Source organism: Carcharodon carcharias, chromosome 10 (genome assembly GCF_017639515.1).
Source record: "Carcharodon carcharias isolate sCarCar2 chromosome 10, sCarCar2.pri, whole genome shotgun sequence".
NCBI classification, from domain to species: domain Eukaryota; kingdom Metazoa; phylum Chordata; class Chondrichthyes; order Lamniformes; family Lamnidae; genus Carcharodon; species Carcharodon carcharias.
This window is the reverse complement of record NC_054476.1, coordinates 126,383,632-126,410,147: the sequence shown is the minus strand read 5'-3', so window position 1 is coordinate 126,410,147 and position 26,516 is coordinate 126,383,632. Positions and strand designations below refer to the sequence as shown.

The 26,516-nt window shown below is 45.6% G+C and overlaps 1 protein-coding gene across 3 annotated transcripts in view; it reads left to right on the top strand.

Moving 5' to 3' along the window:
* Positions 1-26,516, top strand: part of LOC121283117 (eosinophil peroxidase-like) — a 76,350-nt gene that overhangs the window by 6,453 nt on the left and 43,381 nt on the right. For 2 of the 3 annotated variants that reach the window (XM_041197243.1, XM_041197246.1), the window contains exons 2-3: positions 9,068-9,140; positions 23,790-23,883. In XM_041197243.1, coding sequence (XP_041053177.1) covers positions 9,068-9,140; positions 23,790-23,883 — 167 coding nt within the window. Of the gene's footprint in view, positions 1-9,067; positions 9,141-15,336; positions 15,414-23,789; positions 23,884-26,516 lie in introns of those variants that run through there. The other variant, XM_041197245.1, reaches the window with a different exon arrangement.

Sequence of the window (26,516 nt, the reverse complement as noted above, 5' to 3'; positions counted from 1 at the left end):
CACAGGGGTGTTGTCAAGGTGTTAATGGGCATGGGGGTATGTTGAGGTGTAAAGGGGTGTATCGAGGTGTAAAGGGGCATGAGGAGGTGTCGATGTGTGAAGGGTCATGGGGAGGTTAAGATGTGGAGGGTCATGGTGGGGTTGTAAAGGTGTGAAGGGGTATCGGGGGTGTCGATGTGTGAAGGGGTATGGGGGGGTGTCAAGGTGTGAAAGCATATGGGGGGATGTCGAGGTGTAAAGGATATAGGAGGTGTTGAGGTGTGAAGCGGTGTGGGGGGTTTTTGAGGTATGAAGTGGTGTGGGGGGTTGTGTCGAGGTGTAAAAGGGCACAGTGGGGTTGTCAAGGTGTAAAGGGAGCGTGTTGTGGTGTAAAGGGGTGTATTGAGGTGTAAAGGGGCATGAGGGGTGTCGATGTGTGAAGGGTCATGGGGGGTTAAGGTGTGAAGGGTCATTGGGTGTGTTGTGAGATGTACAGGGGCGTGGGGGGTTTGTAAAGTTGTGAAGAGGCATTGGGGGTGTTGAGGTGTACAGGGGCATGGGGGGGTTTGTAAAGGTGTGAAGGGGATGGGGAGGTTGTAAAGATGTGAAGGGGCATTGGGGGTGTTGAGGTGTGAAGTGTTTCACAGGGAGGGGTCGGTGGAGTCGATTGCGGACTCCTAGAGCATGAGCTCAGGGTAGCCATGATATGAGGGAATGGTGAGGGTCACAGGAGCAGTGGGAGCCAATTGAGTGGGATGCTGAGAATGTGATGATGTTGTATGAAGGGGCGCCGAGGGTCGTTGGCGGGGACACGGAGATACACACGGTCTTGGGGTGTGGGCAGGAGGAGGGCGGGCAAGTTGGTGGTTACAGGGGTGGGATTCTTGGGGAGGAAGGGTACTTGGACATTGATTTGAACATTGTTGAAGAAGGGAAAGCATTGAAGGGTAATGGTGGGGAGGTCGAAAGTTATGCCAGGGGGGTCAACGGTAATGGGGATAGGGTGTGGGTGACTGGGGGAGGGTACATGGTGTCAGAGTGCAAGTAAAATGTAACTACCACCATTGCTGGTCTGGTCAAAACTGTGCAGAGGCTGGTGGTGGAGATCCCGAGATGCTGCATGGGAGTTGGATCAGTGGGTGAGCAGAAATGCAGGTCGTCTCAGCCAGACAGCCGAAAGGAAACCCCACCATGTACAGTGTTGACAATACTAGGGCCCTGGGATACATGAGGTTTTGAAGGATAAAGGCTCAGCATGTGTGGGAGAGGGCTTGCAAGGGCATACCCATGACTCCCTGCCTCATTTGGTCAGGCGTGTGCAGGCAGAGAAGTGGGGGTGGGGGGGGAAAGGGCAATCAGTAACCCTTAAGGACCACACTGAAACAAGACAGCAGACATTATTGCAGTTAAAGTGATTATATTCACTGACATTCAATTGTTCACTCGTGCAACCAGTTGTGATTTCATATTTCTTGATTTTCCTTGGCCTGCAGCAGGAGTGGAGGTAGCCTGCTGACTAGAGGGCTCTCTCGCTTTGGATGACCTTGGCAGCTGTCCTCTGAAGAGCCTAAAGGGCACCAGCATCCTTTGGCTGTCCTGCTGTGGGCCAGCTGTTCCCTCTGCAGTGACGGAGGACAAGGTTGAAGGGAGAACAGGCTAAAGGGGCACGTAAGGGCCGGACAACCTCTGAGATTCCTCAGTGGATGTCCCAGAGGTATCCAGCAGCTGTTCCTGCTTCCATAGGGCACCCAAAAGCCCTGGCCTGACTCCTTGAGGGGAAGGGGCACCTGGAGATAGCTCCAGGTGCCCCATCCTTCTCTCGTATGCCAACTGCAGAAGCTCCACCGTGGCTACGGCAGTGAAGTGCAGATCTGTGCACATTTCCAGAAGAATCTGCTGGACCAGGACCTCCATTGAGTCTGCCAACCTCCCTATTGAGACCTGGATGCATGCACAGGTCAGCACCACTTCATCAGCCAGCAGGCAGCCAGATTCCTCTGACTCACGTACCACCCTGTTGAGGGCCTCAAACATCTCTGCCTGATGTTCCCCCACTTCTTGCTGACTCCCCACCATCAGTTGGAAGGGCTATTCCAGAGGCCTGTCATCGACTGAGACCTTGCAGATGCCTCTTTCCCAAAGTCCTCCGAATGCCAGTGAGCTTGGCTGATCCTGCCTCCTCCTGCTGTGGACATATGTCCATGCGGTGACCACCAGAGTGACCTCTCCTAAGCTAGAGCTCATACCCACCAAGGTGTGTGTCGCTGGGCTGGTGGAGGGTGCAAGTGGCTGTAGTGACGCCTCCAGAGGCGCACATCTCTCTTCTTGTATCCTCTCCTTGCTCCTCTCTGGGCTTGGGCTTCCGCTGAGGCCTGACAGGGATTCGTCTGCCTTGAGCCTTGGCCTCTTTCTTGTGGCACCTGTAAGTGAAAGAGGAGAGAGTGAGTGACTACATGAGCTGCCTCCAACATGGAGGCACCTTTGGCCTCGAGGTTTCTATTCTTTTCATGGATCCTTACTGGGCAGAGGCCCACATCCAGTCTCCCCATCACCAATGGCCCAGTCCCGCTCCACACCTGCCAGCTGGGCTGCCCTCTTCTCAAACTCTGTTAGGACCTTCAGATGCAGACGACCCTTCCAGCCTTCTCACATTCTCGTTGGTTGTGGCTTAACTTATCCTGCTGAAAGATAACAGAGCAATGGGTTTGAGGGGAATTGTATGTTGCATCCATTTGTACATAGCAATTTCACATTCATTTCTCATGCTTCCATTCCTAGAGATAACCTGCTGGATTTTGTGGCATGGTATTAATGTACAGCATGTCATCCAGAGTGATGTGGGTCAGCTCCCTCCAGAGCGCTGAACCCATCCACGTGCGAGGATAAGGCTCAGAGAGGTATCTGATTTGTGGAGGTTGCTGGTGCCCTCTGTGCCAGAGCTCCTATCTCCCGCCCCCACCCTCCCCACCTCCTTGCCCATCCATAGAGCATTAATCTCTCTGTGTGGAAGGGTGAAGGAGGCACAGTGGTCACTCCACCACGGAGTGGATGGACTGCAGTGGTGTTTGGAGGCACGGCCTTATGTTGTTGCCACTGAGGCCTATGCCTCCTGACATATTGGTTTCATTCTGGTTTGTATGAGCAACTGAAGCTTCATTTACCCTGGCGGAGCGGATGTGGTCATCCATCCTCATCTGGCACTGGATGGCTGACCTGCTCTAGACAGCCTGGGCGTGGACTATGTCAGCGACCTGCACCCATGCAGGGTTGATTTCCCTGCTTAGCCCCCTCCTCCCATCAGTCGGGTAAAGAACGCTCCTCCTGACTGCCACCTGGTCAAAGATACAGGGATTTATCATTGAACTCAGGTGCCGGAGCTCCCTCTCCCCTTCCTGCCAGCTCTATATGAGTTGACAGTAACTTGAATGTCTGGGCGCCTTTTAAAAATGGCCCCCGATATGACAGGGTACACATCATTCAGCCCGCCCCACCGCACGAGATGTTGGGAAGTTGCTGATTGTATAATTAATGAAGCTGGGGCCATAAGATACAGTGGGATTTCCCAGCGACCTCTGCAGCGGGAAACAGTCCCCATCCCCGGATGGGAGAATTCAGTCCCAGCAATTTCACTACCACTGATGTCAGACTAACAGGTTTGTAGTTCCTCATTTTCTCTCTCCTTCCAATCTGCAGGAACCATTCCAGAATCTATGGAATTTTGGAAGATGTCCACCAATGTATCCACTATTTCTACAGCCACCTCTTTCAACACTTTCTCAGGTCCAGGGGATTTATCAATTTTCAGTCCCATTATTTTCTCCAGTACTATTTTTTTACTAATATTAATTTCTTTTGGATTCTCAATCTTGCTAACCCCTAATATTTCTAAGAGGTTTTTGTATCTTTCTCCATGAAGACAGGCACAAAGGGAGGAATTTTCCATGCCCGCTGGCATCGGCCATGTTTGCATGAGTGGACAATATGGCATCATGAAACCAGTTTGCAATTACCTGCTCTGCCCATCAATGGTGGGCCATGTTTGGGATTAAAGGGTGACAAGTCCCCAAGACCTGATGGCCTACATCCCAGGGTCTTAAAGGAAGTGGCAGTGGAGATAGTGGATGCATTGGCTATAATACTCCAAAATTCCCTGGATTCGGGAAAGGTTCCAGTGGATTGGAAAATTGCTAATATAACGCCCTTACTCAAAAAGGCGGGGAGGCAGAAAGTAGGAAACTATAGACCAGTTAGTGTAACGTCTGTCATTGGGAAATTGTTGGAATCCATTATTAAGGAAGTAGTAATGGGGCATTTGGAAAGTCAAAATGCAATCCATCAGAGTCAGCATGGTTTTATGAGGAGTAAATCGTGTTTGATTAATTTGTTAGAGTTCTTTGAAGATGTGACAAGCAAAGTGGATAATGGGGATCCTGTAGATGTAGTATATCTTGGACTTCCAGAAGGTCTTTGATAAGGTGCCGCAGAAAAGATTAATACGCAAGATAAGATCACAAGGAGGTAGGGGTAATATATTAGGTTGGATAGAGGATTGACTAACCAACAGAAAACAGAGAGTCAGGATAAATGGGTCTTTTTCTGGATGGCAAGCTATAAATAGTAAATAGTGGGGTGCCACAGGGTTCAATCCTTGGGCCCCAACTATTTACAATCTATATTAATGACTTAGATTCAGGGGTAGAAGGTACTATAGCTAAATTTGCAGATTACACCAAAATAGGTGGGAAAGAAAGTTGCAATGAAGAAATAAGAAATTTACAAATGGATATGGACAGGTTAGGTGAATGAGCCAAAATTTGGCAGATGGAGTTTAACGTGGATAAGTGTGAGGTTAACCATTTTGGTCGGAAGAATAAAAAGGCGACTTATTATTTAAGTGGAGAGAAACTTCAGAATGTTTCAGTGCAGAGGGATCTGGGTGTTCCCGTGCATGAATCACTGATAGCTGGTATGCAGGTACAGCAGGTAATAAGGAAGGCAAATGGAATTTTGGCATTTATTGCAAAAGGAATAGAGTATAAAAATAGGAAAGTGTTGTTGCAACTGTACAAGACATTGGTGAGACTGCACCTGGAGTACTGTGCACAGTTTTGGTCACCTTACTTGAGGAAGGATGTAGTTGCATTGAAGGTGGTTCAGAGGAGGTTCGCTAGTTTGTTTCCAGAGATGCGGTGCTTGTCTTATGAGGAGAGATTGAGCAGTTAAGACCTATACTCGCTAGAGTTTAGAAGGATGAGAGGAGATCTAATTGAGGTATATAAGGTGCTAAAGGGGATAGACAAAGTAGACGTGGAGTGGATGTTTCCCCTTTAGGGGCATTCTAGAATGAGAGGCCAGAGTTTTAGGCGAAGGGGTGGTAGATTTAAATCAGAGATTCGGAGGAATTACATTTCTCAAAGGGTCTTAAATCTATGGCATTCACTACCTCAGAGTGCAGTGGATGCCGGGATGCTGAATAAATTTAAAGAGGAGATATACAGATTTTTAATTAGTAACGGGTTGAAAGGTTATGGAGAGAGGGCGGGAAACGAGTTGAGGCCGAAATGAGATCAACCATGATCGTTTCGAATGGCGGGGCAGGCTCAAGGGGCTGAATTGCCTACTCCTGCTCCTAGTACTTCTGTTCTTATGTTCTTATGTTTCCCATCATCGGACATTGGGAACCTCATTGTAATACATCTGCATATCATTACAAATCCAGCTCACCGGGATTATCCGCCCACGCTGGATCATCCGGGCGCATTGACATGTTTCACAACTGAACATAAGCGACATGTACCCGGTGAGCTACACTTCGCTCAAGACTTTGAGGTTTGTTTGCCTACCTTGCTTCGGGCAGCACTCACAGTCATCAGCTCCAGGCTTCACAGGCAGCGCCACATCACTTTTATGGGGGCTCACGGGCAGGTCTGAACCTACGAGGCCAGCCATAAGGCAGGGGTGGCTTTTCAACAGCTGCAGGGCTATGGCTTTCTTGGGGAAGGTGGGTATCCCGGGGTGTGTGTGGGGACACATGCTGATCTGTGCAAGTGGCCTCAAGATGGTGAGGGCTGAGGAGGCAGCCTCCAGAGGAGATGTGGCCAGATGGAGATGTGAGGGTTTGTGTGAGAGGGTGAGTGGTGGTGTCCCCTGAGCTGGCAGTGAGTGAGATGCCCAGTGTGACGGGCTGTGAGCGTGTGTGTTTAGAGTGAGGTGGTTGCCTTAGCCTGGCGGTACGAACGAGATCATTCATCCTCTTTCTGTATTGGATGGCCAGCCTCTTCTGTGCAGCATTGGCTCTGACCACCATTACCACCGCCTCCCAAGCTAGAGTGGTGACACTGATGGGCCTCCTGCAGCCAGAACAGGTGTAGAGGGCATCGCGGTGGACTCCAACGGTGTATAGAAAATGTCCCAGGGGTGTGTCAAGGAATCGAGTGGCTGCACGCTTCTTGGTTTTTGAGTCCATGTCTTCACTGCTGCCCTCCTGGTCCGGAAGCACTGAGAAGTGTGAATGCAACTGCACTTTAAGTATGGCATACAGTGTGGTGAAGCATCGAGGTGATGGCATGACAGGCGAATGAGACACCACCTACCATCAAAATGGCATGTTTCCAGGGAATACATGATAAATGAGGCGGGATTGGGATGATACGGCGCAAAAACCCACTATTGCAGCTGGCTGGTTAAAAAGTCCTTTCTCCCATCCGCTACCACGCTTAGTGCAAATCTGGTACTATTCCACACAAAGTATTTGTTTAGTTTCTCTGCCATTTCCTTATTCGTCGTTATAAATTCTCCTGTCTCTGTCTGTAATGGACCCATATTTGTCTTTGCTAATCTTTTCCTTTTTACATACCTATTGAAGCTTTTACAATCCGTTTTTATGTTTCTTCAGAATTTACTTTCATAACCTATTTTCTCTTACTTTACCAGTTTCTTGGTCCTCCTTTGCCAAATTCTAAAATGCTCCCAATTTTTTGGCAACCTTATAAGCCTCTTTCTTTGATCTAATACAATCTTTAACTTTTCTTATTAGCCATGGTTGGGCTACTTTTCCTGGTGGATTTTTGTACCTCAAAGGAGTGTAAATTGTTGTAAACCACTTTTAATTCTTTAAGTGATAGCCCTGTCCACTGTCATATCTTTTAATGTAGTTTCTCAACCTACCCCAGCCAACTTGCCCCTCATACCTTCGTAGTTTCCCTTGATTAGATTTAAGACCCTAGTTTTGGATTGATCTACATCACTTTCAAACTTTATGTAGTATCCTTCATATTATGGTTACTCTTCTCTAAAGGCTCCTTTACAAGAAAATTATTAATTATCCCTTTCTCATTGCACAACACTAGGTCAAAAATAGCCCCTTCTCTAGTTGGTTCCTCAACATACTGTTCTAGCAAACCACCTCATATATATTTCAGGAATTTGCCCTCCACAGCATTAGTGCTAATTAGGTTACTCAGTCTATACGTAGATTGAAGCCTCCCATGATCACTGTATTATTCTTGTTACATACACATATAATTTCCTAACTTATACCATGCCTTACATTACCACTACTATTTGTGGCTTATAAACTACTCCCACCGATGTTTGCTGCTCCTTGCTGTTTCTTAGCTCCACATTAACATTCATCCATATCTGGCCTCTTATGTATCCCCAATTTTCATGACTTCACCGTTGATGGCTGTGCCTACAACTGCCTAGGTGCTGAACTCTGGAATTCCTTCCCTTAACCTCTTTACTTACCCAGCTCTCTCACCTCCCTTAAGGTGCTCTTTAAAACCTACCCTCTTTGACAAAGTTTTTGGTACCTTCCTAATTTCCCTTTATGTTTCAGATTGTCAAATTTTGATTGATAACAGTCCCTGCAAAGTGCATTGGGATGTTTTACTATGTTAACGGCTCTGTATAAAAGCAAGTTATGTATGAGTGCAATATCAATATAATATGATTGTAATGTTAGACAACACTTGGCTTTTATCCCTGTATAATGTGACATTGTAAGGTTAAACTGTTATGCATCTTTACAATGCAACATTAATGTGAGAGTACTATCTAGCATAATGCTGATTGTGGTGTGAGGGTGATGCAGTCCTGTCATATTTCCCTATCATAATCAGCAGATTGAATAAATTTGAGTGCAGATTTTTAAAAGGAGCAGCTTTACATTTCTGGCCTGTATGTCTGATGCAGAATTTACTTACTAATGCTTTATAGTTTATACCCTGAAGCTCAAATTTAGGATTATTTTGGCTATGACTGTGTTAGGTGGCCCTGTAGTTAGTATATATGCGTGTAGGAAGTTGCAAAGGGATTTGGGCAGGGTCTTCTGGTCCTGCCAAAGTCAATGGGCTTTTGGCCGGCTCGCCTCATCCATCAAGGCCAGATCCACAGCGCAGGGGCCGGAAAACCCCAGCATTTGAGTGGGTAAAACTGTGGCAGATGTGAGTAAATGTGAGGTCATCCACTTTACGCCTAAGAAATCGATCAGGTTATTTTCTTAGCTGTGAATACCTCATAACTGTGGACAGGCAGGGAGATTTAGGGGATGTACAGCAATCACTAAAATGAAAGAAAGAAAATCTTTCATTTATATCGTGCCTTTCACGAGCTGTGGGCACTTCTATTGTAGGTAATGTGGCAAAACTTTTAAGTGGATAGGTTCAAAAAAATCATTAAAAGTTAAAGGAGCATTTGCAGTTCTCTCAGTTGGGCTTGAATACAAAGAAGTGGAAGCTAAGCTACAGTTCAATAAAGCTCTGGTTAGTTTGTGTCTGGACTACTGCATTCTGTTTTGAACACCACAGCTCAGGAAGGATATACTGGCCTTGGAGCAGACACAGTGTAGATTCACCAGAATGATACCAGGACTAAAACAATTAAGTTAGGAGGTCACACAATCTAGATTTGTATGCCTTTGAGTATAAACGAATAAGGGATGATCTAATTGAGGCATTAGGATGATTAAATGGTTTGATGGGGTGGATAGAGAGAAACAATTTCCCCTGATAGAGCAATTAACTTATTATGAGTTTCTGCTATGAGCTGTCAGGCTGTTTCATGGACACAATGTTTTTCTTTCAAGATGATACCCATGTGGTTCCTGAGCATGTCCCTCATGGGATTTCTCCTGATTGAGATTGATGGAGTTCCAGCAGGTAAGAAACTGAACCCAGTGCCAAGTTTTTAAAGGCAAATTATCTTTGACAAATGTATTTTTTATTACATGACTGATTGGGTAAATAAAGAGAATGCAGTCAATGGGCGGAATCATCCCAGATTTGCACTAAGTGCGGTAGCGGGCATGAGAAAGGACGTTTTACCCGCCAGCCGCAATTGTGTGTTTTCACACCATATCATTCCCTTCCCGGTACTCATTAATAATGCATTCCTAGGAAACATGCTGGATTGCTGGCAGGATGGCCTCTGATTCGCCTGCCTCACCGTCACTTCAGGTCTTCAATAATCCAGGCACCATACTTAAGGGGTGTCTCTGCACAGAGCTAGCTCTCTCCATTGGATCAGAAGCAGCTGCAAAGTCATGGTTGCCAAAGAGAAGAAACATGCTGCTCCCAAGTTTAGCAACGCCTCCCTCGGGTGCCTATGGGGTGCAGTGGAGGCCACTGTGAAGTTCTCTACCTCTGCTCTGGGTGAAGGCCAGCAAGCAAGGTCACCAATCCAGCATGGGAGGTGGTGGAAGCGGTGATCAGTGCCGACGCCCTGCAAAACAGGACAGCCAGCTAGTGCCTAAAGAGGATGAATGGTTTCCATTCTGCTAGGGTAAGTCTCTATTCTCATAACTCTCAACTCACACACCCTTCACACATCCACAGGGATCTCACTCACTGCCAGTTCAAGTTACATCACCATTCACTCTTTCACACACACCACACACATGTCCTGTGGATCATGTCCTCATCCCATCCATGGCACCACTCACTACCCACACGTGCCAGGCATCCTTCTCATCTGGCCTGACAGGCATCCTGCTTACACTCTCTTCATGCAGGACAAGCTGGGTCACAACAAAAGAGAGAGGTCGCAGACTGGTGGAGGAATGCCCGACATCAAGGTCCTCAGAGGCTTTGAAAGTAGAGTCATCCAGCTGGCTGGTGATGATCTGGACCATTCCTGTGCTGACGGTGAGGTCGGTGGTGCTCAGCCAAGTAAAGATCCAACGCTGCAACATCCATTATACAACTGTGAGTGAGCTCCCCTGTTCCGCAGTCCCGGTCTCTCCTTGCTTTCGCAGGCACATCTGGGAAGCAGCTGAGGGGGACCATGCGCCAGACTCTTGACTCAAGCCCCAAAGACACCTTGGAAGAAAAATCTGATGACACCCTAATTGAAGTCCCACCACAGCGCTCACCCACACCCTCCAACAGGGCAGAGACACACACCTCTGTGGAACCTAGTTTTAGAGTAGCCTCAGGGTCACAATACGGTGAGCACATCACACTGTCTCATCCATAGCAGGCCGCAGCAGGGACTTCCCAAGTTTCCAGCATTCGGAGGACTGCTGGAGACCAGAAATCTGCTGAGCTGCAGCCAGGTGACGAGCCTCTGGACTCAGTCATGTCACAGTTGCAGGAACTGCAAAGACAAGCTCAGGAACAACAGGAGGGGATGTCCGCTGCACTCCTCAGATTGCAAGGCACGACGGAAGAGTCCATCCACCTTCAGTCTGAGGTGACAGCACCGGCATGTCAATGCACGGAGGTCAACACTGGTAGGATGGCAGCCTCCATGGTGACCTTGGTCCAGGACATTGCTCCTGCACTGCTGTGCAGGCTCAACTCTATCGCTGACGCCACAATTGGCCTCCAACAGTGTGTACGCGAGAGGGGTGTGGGGCAGCTGGATCTCACTCCAGCTACTCCTTCCACTCACGGAGTCAGCCTGGGCCCCTCAGGTACCCAATAGGGAGGACCTTTCAGCAGGTGCACACCCCAGGGCCATTCACCAAGTGAATCCAGGAGTCAGGCCCATCCGAATCCCCTCTTTCCATGAACCCAGCCGCTCCAGCTCCACGGGCTGAGGAGAGGGCCACTGCCACACAGCAGGACCCCAAAAGCAGGCTGGAACCCTCCAGGTCTCAGCCCTCTGGAGGACGCCCACCAAGGTCACCATAGGCAGGGCGTAGCAGTCAGGAGGCTGCTTCCACCTCCGATTCAGACATCGGGGGAGCAACAAGACATAAAGGCAGGGCTAGGAAACTTAAGAAGATTGCACAGTTTGGGCATGGATGTTAATCACTTGTACTTAATGTTCACTATTGTAAATAAACTAAGAATGTCTCCCTGCCTATGGCTCCTTGTTCTGATGAGCATGTTTGTGTCACTCAGATGTGAAACTTTGGCTCCTGCACAAGATAAAGGCAGGTGTCTCAGTCCAAGGCCTCTTCCTTGTGCAGTGTGTAACCTTCAGACCAAAGTGATGGTCTGGCTTCACGCTCAATGGACACACTGGTGATGCTTGCACCTCGATGGTGCTGGTCATTGCTGCCAAAATGTCATGGACTGGCATCACAGAGTTCCATCATTCTCTCTGTGTGCTCTCAGCAACTTTGAGGTGGAGCTGGCTCCCATCTCTTCAGCATCTGTGTCCGGTGATACTGTGCTCCTGAAGGGGGCAGGTTCTGAAGACTGACAAAGGATCAGGTGCATTTAAAATTTCACGGCTGCATCCCCAAGACATGACCCTGATCACAGAGTGCAAGCGAACTGCCCTCAGCCAGACAGGAATCAAATATTCACAGAGGCAACATGGAGTGCCTATGGAGTGTCCACACTGCATGTCATCATCATCCTCTTGGAATCTAGCAACTATTAGAGCCTATACCATGTCTCCATAACATAAGCCTGAGTACTGAGGGTATGTGCTCTGCCATCAGCCACACAAGAGTCAAATGTTCACAGATGCAAGGTGAGGATGTCAGAATTCCTCACCGCATCTTGTCATCATCTTCCATGAATCTTGCAGCTATGAGGGCCTCCCAAGCACGCGTGCCTCATCTGGCCACTGCGATGGCCTCATTGCTGGCAGCCTCATCTTCAAGGACCTCATCACTGTCATCCCCTTCAATATCCTCCTCATCAGGGAAGAAGTGCAGCTCTTCCATCTCCTCCTTAGCCGGGTACTCCCCCCATTGCAGCGCCAGGCTGTGGAGCATGCAGCAAGCTACGATGATGCACACCACCCTCCGGGGACTGCATCGCAGGCTTCCACCTGACCTGTCGAGGCAGCGGAACCTCATTTTCAAAATGCCTATCATTTGGTCAACTAAAGTCCAGATCATGGCATAAGCCTCATTATATCAATGCTCTGCTGCAGTCTGAGGCCGCTGCACGGGCATCACCAGCTGTGTCCCCAAGAAGCCAGCCCTGCAGCCTCTGTAGATCCTGGAAGATGTCAGGGACCTGAGACTTGCTAAGGATGTAGGAGTCATGGATGTTCCCTGGGAATCGTGCGAAGGCCTGTAGGATGTGTTTGTGGTGGCCACAGACCAGCTGAACATTCAGTGAGTGGACGCCCTTGCGGTTGATGTAGTTGACTGCTTGTTGCCACGGAGATGTAAGCACCAAATGGATGCCGTCGATGGCGCCCTGTACCTGTGGAATACCTGAGATCTGTGCAAATCCCAGCACTGTTGCTTACTGACTTTCCTGATCCCGGGTAAAACGCACAATGTTCTGTGCCTTCACGAAATGGCGCCCGTGACCTCCTGGATGCACTCGTGCGTGGAGGTTTGCGAGATCCCACACAGGTCACCTGTGGAGCCCAGGAAGAAGTCACTGGCGTAAAAATTGAGCACTATGGTCACTTTCACAGCCACTGGCAGTGGACTCCCTCCATGTCCCTGTGGCATATGTGACTCACCAGCTCCTTAGACATGTGCAGTCTTCAGCGACACTAGTTCTCAGTCATATGCAGGAATGACAGGGGTTTGGGTTAGCATGGGTGTACTAAGAATCTCTCCTCTATTGGTTAAGTCTGAAGGCCCCTTCACACATGCAGGAAAGTGCTGGCCACCACTTGGCTGGCCAGTGTATCGTGCGCTCATTGGCTGTCCGAAACCCCACTCATTTTTGCCCCATTCCACTTGACTGATTGGCAGCAGCTTCAGCCATTGGGCTGCAAGGCTGAGCTGTTAGCTTGAACCATAACGCATGCTGGCCCACGCCTTAATAAAGGCATTGCAAGGAACTGTGAATGACTATGCCAGTGACTGTGCCATGGCCACCTTTCACAAGGGAATTGTACAACTTGCCCGGTCGGCCAATTGCTCTGCTAACACCTAAAACGCACATTAATTTACAGTCTGTGCCCGAGGTGTGAAAACTTCTGGAGCATTTGGTGGCACTTGCATGCTTTTGCATTGTTTGAGTGGGCAGAAAAGGTTCAGAGGCCTGAATCCAAGCATGTCAATGGAGCTACTGCTGTGTGGCCACCTCTCTCAAAACCTCACCTCCCCTGAAACCCCCAGCATGTGCTTGAGTATTTCCTTCAGTCTCTCTGTGCTGTCTTGCCCCACCTGCACTGGAACCCTTGCCCCAGCACCATGTTGAAAGCCAGCCGGGAAAAAGCAACTTGCCTGTGCGCCCCCCCATGAATGTGTAGCGCCTCTTCCTTGATGTCCTATGAGTGATGCCTTGAAGCTTTGGTCGCCAGGTGCATGCCTTTTAAAGGCAGTCGTGAAGCACACTGTTCAGAAGTCACGCAGACATGGACGGTAAATTTGACATGAAGGGATGATTCCAGCAAGCAGGGCTTATAATTAGATGCAAATGTATTAAAATGGAGTTCCCAACATGTGGTGGTGGGCAACGCTACCCACCATTGACACGTGGAGCAGACAATTGCAAACTAGTTTCATGACAGTGTAAAACCAATTTTTGGCCTACTCACCATATTGTGTGTCCCCCCACCCTCAACCCAACATGACGCCCGACACTGGTCAAAATTCCAGTCAATGTAGAAATGTGTTTTAAGAAGAACTCAACATAGTGTCTTACAAAAGGTTTCTTAGCAGAATTCAGGTCATCATTATAAGAGGAAATGTATGAGTAGAAAGTTTGTTGATGAACAGGAAGCTCAGAAGTAGGACAAATAGGTGTCACTCAGATTGAAGGAGGGTTGGAGGCGGATAAAAATACAGAGGTATGTCTTGTGCCAGAACTGTGAAAAAATTATTTACTCAGAGGCCTGAATTTTCAGTTCAGCGGGTGGGCCCAATCAGCAGGCCTGGGAGTGGCTGGGAAATGGACCGCCAACCGCGATTGGCCCTCGAACATGATTTCACGCTGACTGGCCAAGTAACAGCCAGCCAGCGTGAAGCACGTGCTAAAAAGCTCAGCGCTGCCAGGGTGGGGGCAGGAGGAGGGCGGGCGATCACGTCAACATGGGCGAACACTGACAGAAAGCTCCCTGAAAGCTGCCCTGAAAGACAGCTGCCTCAGGGAGCTGAAGACCTGAAACCAGGGAAACAGAGTTTTTGAAATTAGGAAAAAAATGTCCAAGCATCACAATCAGGCACCTGAACATGTATATCATAAAAATGCTGTCCACAGGTTTCTATTTTTATTTTATTTAATAACAGAAACATCATCCCCTGTCCTTGGATGAATTTTTGCAAAATGCAGGCTGCCCGCCTGCCCGTTTTGCCCATGCAACGAGTGCAAAATTGCAAGGGAAATGTAAAATCAGTTTCAATTGGGCTTTTAATGGCCTCTTAGTTAATGGCGGGCGTGGCTCTGATTCCCGCGCTCGCTCGCTGACTGAAATATCGTGCGAGCACAGGATGACATTGGGACACCCGCTCGACATCTTCTTCTCGTGCGATTTTACATCCGATCGAATCGTGTGCCCGCCCACCCGCCCGCTGGATGTAAAATTGTGCCCAGAGTCTCCAGAGTATGCAATAGGGAGTGGTTGTGATGAACACCATTTAAACTTTTAAGGAAAAAAATGATAAATTTTCAAAGCTGCATAATATACAGGGCTATGGGGAGTGAGCAAAGCAATTAATTTCATTTTGGATGGTTCTAGCAAAATGATGGCATAGACAAGGGGATGAATAGCCTCCTTCTACGTAGTAAACCTCAGTGGTTTTAGCTCAGCATAAAGTGTCTCACATAATCACGAAATACAGTCCAACTTCCAGACCCCTGAGAGAAAATTAATTTCAAAAGTTTGGGAGTGCCGTGTGCTCAGGAAAGGACAAACTGGACTGAAAAGATGTAATTTCTTTTTATGTCAGGGAATTCCTGGAAGGGAAATTAAATTGATTCTGGTGAGAAGGAAGGAGGAAGAAGCAAAATAAACTACTTCAATTAGACATCCCTAATATCAAAAGCATCTGAACTAACACGAGAGGCATGCTTTACGCCAAGTCAACATAAGAAGGAGGACAGGTTTCAGAGATAATAAGGGTATGTCAAATCAGGAACATAATTTTAATAGTAGACTTCAACTGACAAATATAAATTGGAACAACTGAAGTCACTCAGAGTAAATGGATGTAATACATGATCCAACTCTGGCTTCTTACACGCTCCATCTGCCCCACTGCTAGAGGCCATTCTTTCAGCTGTCTAGGCTCCAAGCATCAGAATATTCTCCCTAAGCCTTTCAGCCTGGCTATCACTTGCTCTCTTTAAGCCCTCCTTAAAACCTACCTCTTTGATCGAACTTTAATCACCGTCCTAATTTCTCCTTCTTTGGCTCAGTGTCAGTTTATATCGGATTTGGCTTCTGTATAGAGTCTTGGGGTAGTTTCCTACAGTTTCCTACATAAATACAAATTGTTGTTGCAGATTGTTTAATGGAAGCCCTGAGGGACAGTGCTTACTTAATTTTGTTGTGAAATAATGCACTTGATTATCAGGAGGAAATTTGAGGATAGCCCCATAAACAACAGCTAACATAGTTTCAGAAGGGATGAGTGCTGCCTGATCAATTGATCTTTGAGGAAGTGAAAACAATGGGGAATAATTAGGGGAATTAGGTTGAATTGAGGATGGGAATTCATCAGGCCTCGGAATCATTACTGTTTTGAATTTAAATCAATGGCTTGAATTGAGAAACCAATGCAAACTTGTCAAATTTTCAGATGATATCAAACCAGGAGGGGTGCTGGGATTGAAGGTGCCTGCTCAAAAATTACAGAATGAGTTAAATTATATGCGTATAGATAACAATGTGAAGTGATATTTAATGCAAAGTACTGGAATGTATAATACATATAATGTAATCATATGTATCTATAATTTAGTGTAAAATACTACAAATTGGAAGTAAAAATGAGCAACATATTTACTTCATGAATGTTGTTAAAATAGTTAATAATGTAGCTGAAAGAGGCCTAGGAGTCTTAGTAGATTCAATACTCAACCTCCCAACAAATACAGAGCAGAATGGCAAACTACATAGCCTGTAGCAGGAGACAATGGAGTCAATTTTTATTTTAACCAACTGGCCAGTAACCTAGGATAATGGATTAGACAATGGATTGAATCTGATTTTCAAACTATTGTGCCCCCTCTATTTTGACAAAGGACATTATGATCAAGCAGTACCATGCCCCAATCAGACCATGTCTCCAGTACTGTGTCCAGTTCTAGTTGCTGAGAAACAAGCTGTGGTAGGAAGAAGGTGTTCAGGGTATTCAAACACATCTTGAAGTTTCTGGGTTTTTTTAAATCAGACCACTCCTTCTTTCAAAAGATCATGTCTTAAATCACAACGTACTTTCCTCCAGAGCCATTCAGTTCCACATTCAACCAGTGCACTTCTAAACATTCACTGGGGTTTTGCAGTGAAGAATAGCAAAGTTATTGATAGACTTGTTACATATAATCAGAGTTTGGGCTTTATGGTTTTTCTTCTTGTTTGCTTTATTTAATTACTTTGCTCACTTGTGATCTGGCCAAAGCTGGCTAGGCCACAGCATTTATTGTCAATCCTAAATGCCCTTGAAAAGTTGGTTGTAAGCTGCCTTTTTGAACAGCTGCAGTTGTACACCCACAGTGCTATTAGGAAGGGAGATCCAGGGTTTTGACCCAGCAACAGAGAAGGAATGGCAATATATTTCCAAGTCAGGATGGTGTGTAAATTGAAGGGGAATTTGCAGGTGGTCCTGTTTCCACAGAACCTGCTGCCTTTGTTCATCTAGTGGTAGAGGTCACACCTCTTTGGAAGGTGCTTTAATAAACCTTGGAGAGTCACTGCAGTGCATCTTGTAGCTGGTAAATGCTGCAACCATGCTGTGGTGCGCCACTGGTGGAGGGAATGAATGTCTAAGCTCATGGATGGGGTGCTGATCAAATGAGCTGCTTTGTCCTGAATGATGTTGAGCTTCTTGAGTGTTGTTGGAGCTGTACTCATCCTGGCAAATATTCCATCACATGCCAGACTTGGAAAGGTCACATAATTCCTAGCCGCTGAACTGCTCTTATGACCACAGTATTCATGTGGCTGGGAAAGTTAAGTTTCTGGTCCCCCAGGATGTTGACTATGGGCTATTCAGTGATGGTATTGCTGTTGAATTTCAAGAGGAGGTGTTTGGATGCTTTTATTGGAGATGGTCATTGCCTGGCACTTGTGAGGCAAGAATGTTACTTGCCACTTAGCATCCCAAACCTGAATGTTATCCGGGTCTTGCTATATGCGGGCACGGACTGCTTCTTTCCATGAGGAGTTGCGAATGGTACTGAAAGCTGTGCAATCATTAGCAAATGTTCCCACTTCTGATCTTTTGATGGTGGCAAGGTCATTGCTGAAGCAGCTGAAGATGTCTGGGCCTGGGACACTATCCTGAGGAACACCTGCAATGATCTGGAACAGAGATGAATGGCCTCCAATAGCCACAACCTTCTTCCTTTGTGCTGGGCATGACTTCAACCAGTGGAGAGTCTTTAACAAAAATAAAAATACCTGGAAAAACTCGGCAGTTCTGGAAGCATCTGCGGAGAGGAACACAGTTAAAGTTTTGACTCCATATGACTCTTCAACAGAGAATCTTTCCCTGGTTCCCATTGACTTCAATATTGTTGGGTCTCCTTGATGCCACACTTAATCAAATGTTGTGTTGATGTCAAGGGCAGTCACTCTCACCTCGCCTCTGGAATTCAGCTCTTTTGTCCATATTTGGATCAAGACTGTAATGAGGTCTGGAGCCAAGTGGTCCTGGCAGAACACAATAGGTATCAGTGAGCATGTTGTTGATGAGTAGGTCCCACTTACCTTATTTATTTCAATTGTTAGGTTAATTATGGTAGTAACTAATAGTGAAATTATGAAAAATACACCTTTTTGAATTTTATTCCATCGATCTGTTAAGCTCATATGTAGCACCGTGCCCCCAGCCAAGCACTGGAAACAATGTAATGAGCCACAGGATTGGTCCTATTGCCAGGGGCTTACAAGGACCAACACATTGAAAAGTCCCCGAAATTCTAAGGGAAACAGGGAGCAGAACTTCCGCAATATAATCAGATTCTTTACAAATGAGGACTGAGGATAGATCCTGTAAATCAGTGCAGGAGAGGTTCACAGCTAGTATTATGAAACTATCTTACGGAAATTTGTGAACAGAGACTGGATCAGTTTAACCCATGTTCATGTCATTAACTTTTTATTTTGGCTTAAGGGTTTGGTCAGCATCAGTTATGAAGTCAAAACAGTACAGGTTTTCTACTTATCTTTGAGCTCACATTAGGTGCTCTCTGCTCTCTTTAAAGTTGGCATTAAACAAACAGGAGCAGTTGGCAGAGTATAGAGATCTGACAGCAATTAATGAAACTCATACTCCCTCAGTTGTTTTGCCACAGGCTCTGTTCATGCAACCAAACATCAGTCAATCTGGTTCACTGCTAAGGGGCCCAAACAACTGGTGTTGCTAGTTACATTAAATTCAACATCAGGAACAGGAGAGGCTAACTGCACTTTATGAAAAAGTCCTTGACTACATCAGGTACCTAATGAATATGGTGCTGCGCTAGCAACTGAGAGATTGAGAGTTCAAATCACAACTTGACAAGTTGTAAAACTGAAATCGATAAATCAAGTATTTTAGGATGAGCACTAGCAAAAAAAAACCACTGTTCAATCCATGCCTGAGGTCTCACCTGCAAACATTACTGATACAATGTACTATTTGGTGGCAGTCTGCCAAGCAGAGAACTTACAACAGTGTTGCAACAATGGTGTACCAGCTCTTTGCACTGTGCTTTGTAGAGGTGAAAGAACATATTCAGAATATATTGTCCCATTCACAGAGGGCCCTATGAGATTCAAAACACAAACGATGAGTGCCTCCCTTTAATAGTAGCTGGCCCTTCTGCTCTCTGTAACAAATAACTCCTTTTTTTCCTGAATAGCTAAATTGTTTGGCATATGCTTCCCTGGACTGATGGTTGTTTTAAATCAGGATGATCCTGATGTTGAATGCTTCTGCACTCTTCCTCCATTTCTCACAGAAACTTTATGCTCCATTACTCGATAGACCGATAGTTCAATCTTTGTACCTATCAGATAGTTCCTTATTAATTGAGCAGCAGATGCTTTCTGATATTGTGCATTAGTTACTTAGAATTTTACAGCACAGAGACAGGCCCTTCAGTCCGACAGATCTTTGCTGGTGTTTATGCTCCACACAAGCCTCCTCCCACCTTACTGCCTTTCACTCTATCAGCATTTCCTTCTATTCCTTCCAGCCTCATATACTTATCTAGCAGCCCCTTAAATGCATCGATATAAATCGCCTCAATCACTTTCATGTGATATCGATTCTAGCTTCTCCTGAATTCTTTATTGGATTTGTTAATGGCTATCATATTGATGGCCCTCCACAAGGAGGAAAATTCAATTGGAACCAATCGAAGACTGCAACTGGATCCAACAGGCCTCAACTGGAAGTAAGAGTTCCCTGGTGGTATACACTGGGAACAACCTAGACAACTGCGGATGCCAGCAGGAAATCAGTTGGGTTCCCCAATCATCTAGTTGAAAACAGGATTTGGTTAGCTGACTTTGCTGTAACCAGTTGCAATTAACTGGAAATAGTTGACTTATGAACTGGGAACTGAATAATGCATACCACAGCTATCAGGTTTCTCCATTCCTGTGTGCCAGTTATCAGCCTGCACACACACTGTTCCTCATCCCTATGTGTCAATTATCAGATTGGACAGAGTTTGTATCCATGTCCATGTGCTGCTATCAAATTGTGCCAAGTGCCTGTGTGCTAGTTATCAGGTTGTATACAGGCTCTTTCCTGAGCCGGCATGGAATCCCTCGAATGCTTCTCTTAGTGCCTGAAGAATAAAGTGTGATGACTATGAGATTCAGCAGCAATCCAGGAATTCTGATTGCGTAATGACAGCAGTATGTGCACATGATCATCTGCTCCTGAGCAGAAGGCTGTGACTCCCACTGTGCTGCTCTCACATTGCAGCCCAAAACTGCAGAGGCAGCACTGCTTGAAATTTTTTCCTGGCGTTCACTTGTAGCTGTTTCAGCATTCCTGAGCGCTGCATGAGTCTGTTCTGCTTGGGAGAAGTGACCATATTGACCTGGTTCATGAGGGTCATATGGGACTCTGATGCTGTAGATGTATAAATTTACTGCAAAGGCTATGGATCCTGACAACATTCTGGCAATAGTACTGGAGACCTGTGCTCCAGACCTTGCTGCATCCCTAGCCAAGCTATTCCAGTACAGCTACAACACTGGCATCTACCTGGCTATGTGGAAAATTGCCCAGGTATGTCCTGTACAAAGCAGGACAAATCCAACCCAGCCAATTACTGCCCCATCAGTCTACTCTCCATCATCAGTAAAGTAATGGAAGGGTCATCAACAGTGCTATCAAATGCACTTGCTTAGCAATAAGCTGCACACTAACGCTCACTTTGGGTTCTGCCAGGGTCACTCAGCTCCTGACCTCATTCCAGCTTTTGTTCAAACATGGACAAAACAGTTGAATTCAAGACATGAAGTGAGAGTGACTGCCCTTGACATCAAGGCAGCATTTGATCAATTGTGGCATCAAGGAGCCCTAGCAAAAGTGGAGTAAATGGGAATTAGGAGGAAAACTCTCCGCTTGTTGGAGTCATACCTAGTACAAAGGAAGATGGTTGTGGTTGTTGGAGGTCAGTCATCTCAGCTCTGGGACACCACCGCAGAAGTTCCTCAGTGTAGTGTTCTAGGCCCAACCATCTTCAGCTGCTTCATTAATGGCCTTCCCTCCATCACAAGGTCAGAAGTGGGGATGTTCACTGGTAATTGCACAATGGTCAGCATCATTTGCAACTCTTCAGATACTGAAGCAGTCCGTGTCCATATGCAGCAAGACCTGGGTTGAGCTGACAAAGTGGCAAGGAACATTTGAGCCACACAAATGCCAGGCAATGACCATCTCCAACAAGATAGAATCTAACCATCACCCCTTGACATTCATTGGCACTACCATTGCTGAATCCCCCACTATCAACATCAGTTAGCATTGACCAGAAACTGAACTGGACTAGCCACATAAATACTGTGGATGCAAGAACATATCAGAGGCTAGGAATCCTCCTGACTCCCCAAAGCTTCTTCACCATGTACAAGGTACAAATCAGGAGTGTGATGGAATACTCCCCACTTGTCTGGGTGAGTGCAGCTCCAACAATACTCAAAAAGCTCGACACCATCCAGGACAAAGCAGTCTGCTTGATTGGCACCCCATCCACCAACACTCAGTCCCTCCATCACCAACTCACAGTAGCAGCAATGTGTACCATCTACAAGATGCACTGCAGGAACTCACCAAGGCTCCTTAGGCAGCACCTTCCAAACCCATGACCGCTACCATCTTGAAGGACAAGGGCAGTAGATAGATGGAAACATCATCATCTGGAATAAATTTCCCTCCATGCCCTGACCATCCTGACTTGGAAATATATCACCACTCCTTTACTGTTGCTGGATCAAAATCCTGGAACTCCCTCCCTAACAGCACTGTGGGTATATCTACACCACATGGACTGCAGCAGTTCAAGAAGGCAGCTCACCACCACCTTCTCAAGGGCAACTAGGGATGGGCAATAAATGCTGGCCCAGCCAGCGAAACCCACATCCCATGAAGAATTTAAAAAATCTGATTTAAATTTGATTTTTGCACAGTGTAATGTGAACAAATTTAAGTTGTAGTGTTTCAGTGAACGCTGGAAGGGAGAACAGAATGGAGAGATGTCAGTTTGCCTTCCTGTGATTGGCTGAAATGTAAATGAGTGTATAATGGGGTTTAGGGAGATACCTGACAAAGGTGTTCCAGCGTCCAGCTTCATATTGCCTGCTAAGCAACTGCTTCAACACAGCACAGCTAGGAACTTGCTTGAAACTGCTGGACAGGAGAATGCAGACAAATGAGCATCAGCAGAAAAATATCATTGACAGTTTGCTAGGGAAAAACGGCATCAGTGAGTGAGCTGTGTTAGAATGTTACATTTGATGAATTGTGACCAGCTGTCATATGTAAACAAAACAGTTTGAATTAAGTGGAGCTAGTTGACAAGTTGATAGCCAAAATAAAGATTCCTGCTGCCAGTTTTTATTGTTCACGTATGACACTGGTGTTGAAAGTCAATTCGTTCATAACATTCTAAGTACATATTTCTTGGGCTGGAAAGAAATCAATATTAGGAGCATGCATGTTCAGTTGTTCCTCTTTTTTTGCGAAAACAACATTTCATGGATGGCCTAACTGACAATTTCAACAAAGAATTTCCCCATGTTGAAACTCACACAACAAATAGGAGCATGAATAGATCACACAGCCCACTAACCTGGTTCATAGGGATGACCAAGAGCCCCACTTACATAATCAAACTATTGGATAATACCACCTGGTCAGCCAAGTTAACCATTTCTTTCCCTCATCAGTTAGCATGGTTAGCACAAACACTGTGATCAGTCTCAGGCATCTTAAAACTTACTTTTCAACCTTTACTGAATAGAGATCTATATGAGAGCCCCATAAAAGCATGAGTATGCAATGGCGGGGAGAAAGCAATTGGAAAAGGAAAACTGAGATCAAAGTGAAACGCAGAGGAGGGGAGGAACGAGGAAGTGGGAGAGGGAGGAGCAAGGTGAATGGGAGAAAAGAGGAAAGAGATATGAAATGGGGGGAAGGAGAGAGTATGTGAATGAATAATGGAAAATGAAGTGAGGAGATGAGGAGCATGCAGAGGGAATTGAGGAATAGGGAAAAGTGAATTGGGAGGTGGGGTGGAAATGGGAAAGGTCACGACCTTTGTTGGAGAAAGATGAAGTATAGGCTTATGGCTGAATCCCCACCACATCAGGTGGCCAACTAGTTTAGAGAACAGAAATGTGGAAGACAAACATTTTGGTCACAAAGAGGAGAAGCCTGCTGTTAGGCGAGATGAAGTGCCTCAAATAATTTTAATAACAATGTGGATAAAAAATTCTGAACTGCAGGCCCTTCAGATAAGATGTGGAAGATTTGAAAAGAGGACCATTCTCCAGCATTAAGAACCTTCATTCATCATAAAACTTCAACTCTTTCTCTTCCCAACCTCAAAATAAAAGCTATTGTGTGAAGAATGTATTGTTTTACATATGTAATAATACTGTTAATCGAAAGGAACTGAACACTCCTGAGCAGCCAAATGGCCTGTCCAGTGACATCTCTTGTGTTATTAATTTATAGTCAAATTATCTAAAAATAAACTGAAAAATCAGGATCTTTGGGGGATTTTCCACAAGTTTACTGAATGGCTGTGTTCCTCCTATGTATACAGATTCTGAGGGTGCTGTGGGCAGTGAGTTCAAGCAAAGTTCTCTGCAGGAAGCAATCAAAATGATCGACCAATTGTACAAAGAGCCCAGAGATGGGTGAGTATTAATCTCAGTAACACTGCTCTCGATCTGGATTCACCAACAATTTATATGATTGGAATAATCTGTTCTGGCCAAGCCAAATGCTTCTATGATGTTTCCAGTTCAGAATTAGTCTTGCTGATAATATTTTCCCACAGAACAAATAGCTAGTTAAACAGTAATCAAAATGGAATTATTTCCCATTTTTGTTTTGCTAATCAACATTACTTATCATGTAGCTGTCACATTCCAACTGTCATTAACTTAATATTCAGATGTTGCATCATTTTATGGTTCATTTGCTTAACTGTGCTGAATCTCCCTTGTATCAATTACCTGTCACATATCTCAATGTTGGCAGCACATTCGCTAATATTACAAGACTTAAGCTTCTTTGCATCATTTGTGAATAGTTTAAAGAACACAGAACCCAAAGCAGAGCCTCTGGTCACTTCTCGTCAGGTGCAGATATTAATTTCTTGTCTGCTGTTAATTAAGATAAAAGCAAAACACTGCAGATGCTGGAATTTTGAGATAAAAACAGAAATGCTGGAAAAACTCAGTGGGTCTGGCAGCATCTGTGAAGAGAGAAACAGAGTTAACGTTTCGAGTCCGTAGGACTCTGAATGTTTTTATGAACGTCCATATGACTCTGACCATATGGCTCTGAAGAAGAATCATATTGGACTTGAAATGTTAACTCTGTTTCTCTCTCCATAGATGTTGCCAGGCCTGCTGAGTTTTTCCAGCATTTTCTGTTTTTATTATCGCTGTTAATTAATTTGCCCTAAACTTCAGTTCATTCCTAAAACGTTCACTGCTCACTCCAGTGATGAGAAAAAGAAGCTGCATTAATGTAACATCTTCCACAACTTCAGAATGATGACAATGTCAACAACAAAAGTAATGTGGCTCTAATGAGAAAGAGAAAAGAGTAGTTCTTATGTCTTAGTCAATGCATAATCTCAAAAATGACCTGATAGGATAGATTTGTACATCTAGTCTGTCAAAGACTAAAGCAGTAGAGCTTACAGCTTAGACATATATCATTTGGTGTCTCATGTCTGTTCTGGTGCCTTTCTGCACATCATAAACTTAGGGTGGGATTTTCCAGCCCCACCTGCTTCCAGGATCGTCACGTCCTGCTGAAAGTCAATGGACGTTTGGCTGTCCTGGCACATAGCCTACGGCGGGTTCTGCCATGACAGAGCTGGAAATCCCGGCCTTCGTCTAATACCACACTCCCACTTACTCCCTTTAATGTTCCTCTTGTCCAAGCATTTATCTAATTCCCTTTTCAAAAAGAGATATGAACTCTTTCAAAATAGTTTACACTATCCATGTAAGAATTTTTTTCTAATCTCCCTTCCATTGTTTTTGTGATAATTTTATATTTCTGCCCTCTCCAACAATTGGAAAATTCTATCACTATTTACTTCATCAGAGCTCTTTATAATCTTTAGTCACTCTTAACATTCATGCATCTCAAGCAAAAAATCCTAGCTTCTCAAATTTGACAAAACATATTTCTTGCCACATTGTAATTTTATCTGGTTTTTCGATGCACAGAAGAGGTAAATATTCCCACTTTATGCAGTCCAAAACAGCCTCCACGAACTAGCTCCAAGTCCATTGCACAAAATATCCTCTAATTGAGGCATTGGATCCTTGAGCTATAATTATTGAGTGGGCAATAAATGACTAAAAATCGAAGTTCAAAATGAAAAGCCCTTACTTGCAACCCAATGCTCGACACCAGGACCACTCATTAAAATCCAAAGTTTCCTTATGCCAAAAATCGAAATTCTTGTGTATAAAATCCATAGCCCTACATTAAAAATCAAAACTTATCCATGTAAAAAATCTAGCCTACCACTCGCAAAATAATTGAAATACAGTAAAAATCTAAACTTTTTAGGCAAGATTTTCCTGTCGGCAAGCGGGGGGCAGGGCCCGCTCACCGACGCGTAAAATGACCCCCGGTGACGTCAGGCAGAACTCCTGATGTCACCGCGCCCCATTTAAATTTTCCGGTAGGCGGGGGCGCAGCAAAATCAGACCTGTCAATGGCCTAGAGTCATTGAATTAATTAATGGACCTGTCCATCTAACATTAAAGTTGGCGGGCAGGCCAGGAGCCCCAGCAGCAACTAGAAAAAACATGAAACCTCATCCACCGGCTGGATGAGGTTTCATGTAGGTTTTAAAAAATTTTATTAAAGTTCAGGGAAAAAATTATGGACATGTCCAAACTCATGTGACAGTGTCACATGAGGGGACATGTCAGGAATTTTTTGTTTTCTTTTTTTACTTTTTGTCACAGAACAGCCAATCTTCCTGAGGCAGCACTTAGCCTCAGGGAGATGACTGTGCTCTTTCGTGCGCATGCGTGAAAGAGCGCACTCTCAATTTCGGGAAACCATCCCCACCCGCACAGGGAGCACATAGCGCTTTCATGCAGACGTCGTGCTGGGCGGGTCTTAATTTGCCCGCCCACATAAAATGGCGCCATGTCCCCGATCAGGGGTGCCAATCGGAGTCGCGCCTGTGCGTGCCCGCCATTCAACTTCACCCCCAACGGAGGGAAAATCCTGCCCTTTACCTCCATAAAAACTCCCCTTGCATCTATTTTTTCAGCTCTGGCTGTTC